Here is a 9,267-nt window from a genome sequence, read left to right on the forward strand (position 1 = left end):
AAAAAGCTCAATTTATATTTTGACTCATATGAACACAATAATTTAGGATGATTCAACTTTGAAATAAACTTGACGTGACCCGTCTTAACCAAAGCCGACCTGGGTACCCGAATTGGAACTCTACTAGAAAGTTTGCTATTAGTAATTTGCCAATATGTTGGGATTTTTAAAACCGGATGCAACAATACTGAGTTCCAGGTTAGGTTTATTTCAGGTACTTCCGCGACAATCAAAGATGAAATTGTAAAAGCGATTAAAGATACTACTTACTTGGTTTGGTTTGAGACATCTTAATTGTCTTAGTGTGTTGTACTACGTACTAATGAAGTTGTATGGTATCCCATTACTCGTACTATGTTAAGTATTCTCAATTATATTAATGTTTCATGTTATATCATGTTTTTATTAAAGAATTATTCTTATGGTGTTCTTATATTCGTGTAGGTTAATAGATACCATTTTTAGTTTAGACGTTGTAAAATTATTTTATTTGACAATTGGAAATTACAACCACATGAGATGATGGAAATAAAAACTGTATAATTTTTGGTGCCATTAATTGTTTTGTCTGTTAGATGGAAATTGCAACCATGAGATGATCGATTGTAAGTTTGTAACTATGAGATGATTAAATTAATAATGTTACTTTTTTGGTGACACTAATATTATTTGTAGTCTTTTATAGTTGAGAATATATCCATGTATATTTTAATTTTGGTATTTGGCAAATTTTGATGATCATGAAATTTATTAGGACGACTTGTTAAGGAAATTCAACACTGTCAAAAGGTAGGAAGTGGAAGTGAGATTTTATACTTCCTCCGTTCAAATAATATCGCAACATAAAATTACGCATCTAAAATCACATTATATATATTAAGTATCTATAATTGTATAAGAGTAAAAATTATAAAAAGTTAATAATATGAAAGTATTTTATGAGACGAATCTAAAATTTCACAAAACTATAATTTGCTTAACATATAAATCAGTATTATATGGTCAAACAATAGTAGTAAATAGTGCAAAAGTCTCATTGTTACAATATTATTACTACAGAGGAAGTATTGACTTAGGAGTGTTAACCTTTTACTGATATTAGGTCGGTAGTTTTAAATTTGGTTAATAGCGAGAATTGTTAGGTTTATAATGGTAATGGATAATTTGTTTATAAATCATACTTGTAACTTTCTAATTACCAAATAAATACCCCTCCATTCATAAGAAACGATCGAGGGATGTATTAACTGTTAGGTTTGTTTGAATTTTTTAAATTTTTTTTTTTTTTTTTTTTTTATTTTTTATTTTTTTTTTTGTACTTATGTGCTAAAATTTGTTACATATTTAGATAAAATTCCTAATATCAAAAGATAATATTTAATATTTAACTAATTTAAACTTAAAAATATCATTCGTCAATTTTTCTTGTGTGGCATTTGAATTAACTAATTCTAAAAGAAATTAATACTCTCTTATTTAATTGGTACAGCTAAAATTTATAATTTTACATGGCGCAGTAAAAAATTAAAGCCCGTGTGATGCACGGTTTTTTCATATATAAATGTCAAGAAAATATATTTTCGTATAGATTCTAAGGGTTTTTTTTTTTTTTTTTTTTTTTTAAATTATTTGATTTATTTTACTATTCAATAATTTCAGACAAAAAAATACATAATAATTTAATAAAAGTGTTATTGCCTATTACAAAAGTATTATTTTTAATGTAATTTATAATGTGGCTTTATTTATTGTTGTTTTGTATTTTATTCATGGTTGTTAATTATATGACAACTAAATTTAAAAATATGAATACGTTGTAAATATGATATCTTTTATAAAAAAAAAAAATTGTAAATATGATATTTTATCGGTTACATATTAGGATAAAATCTTTAATGTGAAATTTTTTATTATTTTTTAAATAATTTAAATCCTAAATCATTATTCGTTGTTTTTAAAAAAGTAAAAATATTAAAAATATAATAAAAACATGTATACTATTTATCTTCTATTTCAATAGAATCACTAACTTTGTTCACAGCCATATCTCTTCCATCTAATCAAAATGGATAAATAAAACATGTTAGAAAAAATAAAATTTGTATAAAATTAATCTTTATAGTCTTATACAATAAATCAACATATTTACCAGGAAGTGAAAAATTGTTGTGAAATTAATCTCAAAATTTAATTGTACAAAATTAAATCTATGCATTTGAATTTTTTCATCGTCTCAAATCGCCCGAACAATAGTATTTTGAAAAATTAAATCATTATATTGTTGTCACTGACAATGCGTGTGATATTGCTTCTTATTTGTAACGATTGAAAAGTATCTAATGGAGTAAACTTTTCTTATAATTAATTTTGGACGAAATTGTACAAAGTTGGCTTTAATTGAGGCATGAACACAATCATCCTATAATTAAAAATAAAAATTAAGTTAATTTGATGACTTGAAAATTAAGCTACCTAAATCACAAAAATTTGTTTTAATCATAAAATTAATTAATAAAAACTAAAAAGGTTTATAAAAAAAATTAATAAATGTAAAGGATTTATAAAGATATAATACCTCTTCGTACTTTGATTTTCCAATTATTTTTGCTCGAATTTAATTCTCTGATTAAATTAGATCTACACGTAAAAACAAAATTCAGTAAACAAAACATAAATATATAATCATTAAGTATTCCAAATAAACACAATGTAAGCAATAATAACAAATATACATTTAAACATGGATTTTTAAAATTAAACTAAGAATTATGCTGCCATTGATGACCTAAAACTGACATAACTGACACAAAATTTGCTTCATTTGGTTTTGTATTGATATGAAATTTTATTGGTGTTGTAGGATGTGTCAATTTATTGTGGTAGGCATCATAAATTTTAATTTAATTATAATTAAGGAATAATTTTTATTTCTTATCATAAACACTATCAAGAATATCTTAGATATATAAATCCTATATCTAAAGATGATTTTTTTCAAAAGATAATTTTTAGTTTTTTAAAAAATTTAAATCCTATTAAATCATTATTCGTTGTTTTTGAATATGTGGCAAATTTCTTAAATCTTATTCGTCGCTTTTATTTAGGTGGCAAGTGAATTTTTTAATTCTAAAATAAAATAGAAATCTAATTTTTAATTGGTCAAAAATATACCTTTGCTTATGTGGCGCGCTGAATGCTCTCCAAAAAAGCCTACTTTATTTAAATATATATGTATTAGATTAGATTAGAGTCATTACTTACACCAAAGAGGATTACAAATAATCTAACCTACCAAGTAACAATCCCGATGCCTTGAATCAACTTTTCCTAAGATGAAAAACCATGGTTGCTACAAAGCAATACAAAAATGAGTCTACACTCTACAAGCTGATGCACTTGCATCAACTACGGTTAGTTCATACCAAAGTAATTGAATAACAATCGATCCCGCCTTTCAAATACTTGATAAAAGAGCAGAAAATTGGCACAGTAAAAGCTGAAGGATGCTTCAAAAGAAACTATAGTGGTACTGATCCTTTGAAAACTACTTCAGCTGGGCCTGTCATGTATATATGGTTATCTTCCTCCCTCCATTCAATCTCCAATGGCCCTCCAGGAAGGTCAACAGTGCAATTCTAACCCCCCAAAATAAATAAATAAATGTTAAATGACAGTCGCAATATAAAACAGTATAGGCAATGAAGAAACGAAAAGCAATTCAGAGAGGAATATGAACATTGCTTGTTTGGCCATCAGGGAGCATCACAAAAAACATGAAATACTAAGCAGTACTCACCCTCTCAAATCGACCCTCGAGCACTGCAGCAACAACAACTGCACAAGCTCCTGTTCCACACGCTAAAGTAGCTCTTGCACAAGTGCACAACCAAGTAATTGGAGTCAACAAGGATGAGGAACAGCCTAACTAATATAAGTATATGTAAATAAATATACGAAGTAATTTTAAATTTTTTTTTTACAGAAAAATACGAAGTAATTTAGAAAAAGGAAAGAAAAAAAACATTCTATAATTTTATACTCTTGAAAATATTTATTATTAAAAAAGACTTCCAAATAAAATCCAACCTGCACCACGTTCCCATACACACATCTTCAGGTGTGACCGAGAGAAAACTTGAACAAACTCTACAAGATCAATACAGTTTTCGAGAAAATTCATGATCCTTAAGCTGTCAATGAAAGAGGCTTTCAATAAGAATCAGTGTATGATTTACTGAAATGATTCCAAAATTAAAAAGATATCATTAGTTCAGAGATCCATAATACCACAATTCATGACCAGTACATCATAATTCAGAAACTGGTATAATAAATATGTAGTAGTTATACCCCTCCACCCCCCTTCCAGAATAAATAAATAAATAAATATAATAATAGTTTGCATTTCGCACAAGTTTATCTTACCTAATGAAAGAATAAGTCAACAAAGAACACAGACTGCACTTCATAATAGAGCCTTTTTTGAGATAAACCAAAAAATTCAAAGGTATCAAATTGCCAATGAATGATGAGAAAGTCTGGTGTATCTATAATTCTATATGTTCCGGAGGAAAGTGTAATAGTGTATTAATTAGAAAGGCAAAAGCAACATCATGTTAAAGTAGATATATCCGCATGCAAGATTCCACTATTTTTGCTTAATTTATTAGACAATTAGATATTACTTCGTAATTTTAACATCTTGGACTTCAGACAGCCAAAAATATAGATTCCCAAATTGGTGTGATATGTTTTACGTTCATTGAGTTTAGGAACATACATACATACAAATACATCCATACAAGAGAAAGACAATCATTCACCAGATTGTTCAAAGAGTCACTGACTGATCCCATTAGGGTAATATGCAAAATTATTTTCTTCTTTCTTTTTTTTGGGGGAGGGGGGGTGGAGAGGAGTTAGACTTTTCCAGCCTGGAGTACAATAATTTCTGCTAGCCATCCATGCTTGTAAATAATCTCAAGGAAAAATTAACAGAAGATAAGAAGTATAATGACATCATATGGATAAAATTAATGATTGGCTAAATATAGAAATATTTTGGGGGGAGAGGGGGGTGGTTGTTGAAGAATATTTTTTTTAAAAAAACAAGTAAGGCACAAGCTTTCAGAATCATTAACTACTTGTTCCAGTTCAGATTGGATAAACAATGGATGATATCATACACTCTTTCGGCACACAAAAATTACCTCTAATGTCAACATATTCATGAGAAGAAAGAGTACTCTAATTATCAGGGAAACATGGAGAATAAATGTCCTTACAGCTTGTTGTTTGGAAAGATCGATTAACACACAAAATGTACATTTATTTTTTTACATCACGTCATCATTTATCAAAATTAAAAATTGACCAGTGTTAGTTCGCGCTGGAAACACATCATGGTGCTCAAATTTCGGTCCAATGTCAGCCAATTGTATTTGATCACACCACCAGATTCTGTTTGGTCAAGAAATCAGCAAAATTTCAGACTCTGAACTTTCAGCTAATCATGAAAAAACATATTCTATTCGTTGAACCTCTTTTACAGAGTAGAATCTAGCAGTATCAGCCTACAGAAGCCCTAATCAAAGGGTCTTATTAAACAAGGCGGACGGAATTATACCTACTCTCCTTTTTTTACCAAACGTAACACAGTGTGGATTCCCCATGCTTACATAGGTGACACTCCAGGTTTCTCCATCAACCACTAGATCTGATTTAACAAAAGAAGATTCCTTGTTTGCAGGTAGTTTTGTAGGTACATCAGCTGCTCTAAGCACTGGTTCACCCATATCAACTTTAACCTGACACGCACAATACAATGTCGTAAAATGGATAAGGTACCAGCCAAGTAGAAACACAGACTTTTGTCTTTAAAATGTTATCCAAAAATCATACTCCCTCCGTCCCATAATTAAGTGCATGTATTCCTTATTAGGTGTCCCAAAATTAAGTGACTGTTTCTATTTTTAGTTTTTGTATAATTACCTACATACCCCCACTTTATACCTTTTAATCTACTAAACTTCCTTAAATACACTTTAAATTTGGTGCCCACATGCACTACTTGCATAAACCAACAAATAAATTAGATATACTTTTATTATTTTATTCACTAAAAAACAAATATAATACTCTTTGTAATTATTCCCAATGTACTTACACACATGATTTTATACTATCATCACTTTTCTTAATTTTTGTGAAATATTGGAAACATACACTTCCCGACTTATGGGATTAAGGCTTTGATTGATTGGAAACGGGCACTTAATTATGCGACGGAGGGAGTAATACTTGGTACTCCTTTCATGATTCCATCCCACTAAGATTGTCCCAAATTCATGGTTGTCTGGCTTGTCCCATTGAGATTGCCTTGTTACCTTAATGATATAATTACCTCCTTTAACAACCCATGTGCAACTACATAAAGGCATAAAAAGCATCCCGCATGCTTAGAAATGAACCAACTCTTATGAGAGAATTATGGGGTATGGGGCAATTATAGTATGACAATGATGCAGATACCTTATAAAACAACAAAAGGGGCTAGAGTCTAAAATATGTACCTTTCCATCATCTTGAATTTCAGGTTCAATCAAACCAGCACCAGTATGGATGGTGAAACTGAACAGCATAGCATAGAACATGACACATACTTAGTTGGGGAGGCAGAATAAAGATCAAACTAATTTTTGATAGACGAGTTTCGGCAACCATAAAAGAGAACATAATGAGCTGTCCATAAATAAATGGCTTCTGTATCCCCCCTTCTCTTTCCCCTTACTTGGGAAAAGAAAAAAGGAAAGATGTCAATTCAAATTCTGCAGAAGAAAGTCCATGAATTATGAACCCAAATTGTTCTAGATCCTCCTTGCATAATGAAGAAAGAGTCTAAGCACCATTTCTTTATGGACTTTTTCTTTTTCAAAGATAATCAATTGATAACTCGTCATGGTAAAACTGTTTGTTAAAAAAGTGATGGAGATGCCATTTCATGCTAAACATAGCAAAAACTGGAAAACACCCAGTTGAGTCTTAGAAAACACCCAAAAAAAATCAACAACAACAAAAAAACACCAATAAAGATTTAGATAACAGTGTAAGCTATGTTTCCAAATTGTACAAGTGCATTTCATAAATTAGACAAGAGGAACAACATTTACACTAACAATGCACATCAGTCCCTGCTTATCTAAAAGTACAAAGCATCATCCCTAACAGTTGCTTTAGGCATATAAGATATAGGGCCTGTTCTGATTTGCTGAACTGAGTTGAGCTGAACTGAACTTATTAAAGCTGAACTGAACTATTTGACTATTGATTAGTGATTTTTAACTACGAATTAATGATCTTTGATTATTTATTATTATATATATAAGTGTATATACAAAAATACATATTAATTTTTTTATGAATAATAATAATAATAATAATAATAATAATAATAATAATAATAATTATTATTATTATTATTATTATCGTTTTTGTAATAAATGCTAAAAAGTATGAAATTTGGCTTAAATTATCATTAGCAATATCATTAGACATAAAGATAAACTAAACTGAATTGAACTTACTAGAGCTGAATTGAATTGAACTGATTGGAGCTGAGTTGAATTGAGCTGAACTTAAGCTAAAGAGAACAGACTCATAGTCTGGTAAATTTTTCAGTATTTCAACTGGTTACTTTTTTTTTTTTTTTTTTTTTAAAAAAAAAAGGGAGCTTATGTGATGGTTATACTGCGAAAATTAATCAACGAGTTGAATATTACTTTAGGAGCAAACCATTTCTAAAATCTCACGAAGCCAATAGGAAATATACATGATTTTAGATAGGATATGTTACAGACAATGAAAAGTTCAACAACTAAAATGCATTATTATTAAAGAAATATTTACAACTATACATATACATGAAATAAAGATCTACATGCACAGGGTGGGGAGGGCTTGATGGTGTAAAACGTAAAGTGTCTATCTTCAGTCAAGTGTCATTGCAGTACCAAGCTCAGATTAAGTGGCAATATAAAAACCTAGCTATAGTTCTCTAACAATGCTTTGATAGGTCAAGCATTTTTCAACAATAACAGCTAGTCATTACAAATAGGTAAAGTTATAAGGCGAAAAATAAAAGCCATTAATCATTTAATGGAGTTGAAAGATAATGATTGAGTCGAAAGGCATTTACCTGTGTTTTTCTTGTAAGTTCTCGAGCTCAGCAATGAATCCAGCAAAGCATCTCACTCCATTACCGCACATCTATAAACAAAATTTTGAAAAAAAATAATAATTCCATAAAAGACCAATTCCATAAAAGACCGGTTGAGAAGTACAAAAAAACATTTACTTTTAAAAAAAATTACTTTAAAAAAAAACTACACTTGATTGGAGCTACTACGACAGGTAATCATAATAATATATCCCGTCAATTAAGAAATGCCGCTCATGTTTTCATCAACAAGTGAAATGATAATTTTTATAGATGAACTCTACTGCAAAAATTATACTTAAACAAACGCATTGTCGTTGTAATTTGTAACAGGAGTTTCAACAAAAAAGAAAGTAGACTTGAAGTGCATAAAAATGGTCGAATACAATCACATAAATAAGATCCAAACTTCAAAATGAAAACTCACATTTCATCCTCATCAAACTGGTACAAGAAGTATACTGTTCACAAAGATATACACACCTCAGGCTCACTTCCATCAGAATTGAAAATCCTCATAGTATAATCAGTGCCATTAGTTCCAGGCATTGCAAATATCACACCATCAGCACCCACTCCAAAATTCCGATCAGATAGCTTCACTGCTTGTTCAGGGGTTACCTTGGGCTCAGTTGAGTCTCTATTATAAACCTACTCAGCACAAACAAACTAGGTAAATGGCCAAAAAGTTAAACAAGAAAATTCCACAAGAGAAATCATATGACAAATACTTCAATTCAATCAAAATCTAGGGACATTGCTTACCAAAATAAAGTCATTGCCAAGTCCATGGTACTTGAAAAAATGAAGAAATCCACTCTCTTTCCGGTCTAAAAAGGAGGCTCTCTCCTGAGTTTGAGGGGCAATTGACATAGCCACAACTTGAAAACTACGATGTCCTTTACAAGATTTATTCAAAGTCAAATCATTTCTTAAAAAATAACAATGTCGGGACTGAACCAAAGTGGACAGGCAATGTCGAGATCTTGAGTACAATGATGAGGAAGAAGAGACTGAAATCGAGCTTGTAGTAGTGGCTGCCATTTAACCTG

The 9,267-nt window shown here is 30.0% G+C and overlaps 1 protein-coding gene across 1 annotated transcript; it reads right to left on the reverse strand.

The window, feature by feature from the left end:
• Positions 1-3,317: 3,317 nt before the first annotated feature.
• LOC145563825 (diaminopimelate epimerase, chloroplastic-like) lies at positions 3,318-9,267 on the reverse strand. The gene is made up of 9 exons (XM_081624250.1): positions 8,981-9,267; positions 8,699-8,866; positions 8,195-8,265; positions 6,573-6,630; positions 5,617-5,807; positions 5,375-5,460; positions 4,087-4,146; positions 3,797-3,867; positions 3,318-3,635 (listed from the first exon to the last, which is right to left on the reverse strand). Exons 1-9 carry the CDS (start codon positions 9,257-9,259, stop codon positions 3,519-3,521), a joined length of 1,101 nt encoding a protein of 366 aa, XP_081480376.1. The 5' UTR covers positions 9,260-9,267; the 3' UTR covers positions 3,318-3,518.

Source organism: Chenopodium album, chromosome 10 (genome assembly GCF_948465745.1).
Source record: "Chenopodium album chromosome 10, dcCheAlbu1.1, whole genome shotgun sequence".
Classification (NCBI taxonomy): Eukaryota; Viridiplantae; Streptophyta; class Magnoliopsida; order Caryophyllales; family Amaranthaceae; genus Chenopodium; species Chenopodium album.

Coding starts and splice junctions, on each gene's coding strand:
- LOC145563825 (XM_081624250.1), bottom strand. CDS start 9,259: ATGGCAGCCACTACTACAAGCTCGATTTCAGTCTCTTCTTCCTCATCA. Junction 4,147..5,374: donor TCCAGCGCGAACTAACACTG/GTCAATTTTTAA, acceptor TTGATCTTGTAG/AGTTTGTTCAAGTTTTCTCT. Junction 3,636..3,796: donor TCGAGGGTCGATTTGAGAGG/GTGAGTACTGCT, acceptor TTGGGGGGTTAG/AATTGCACTGTTGACCTTCC.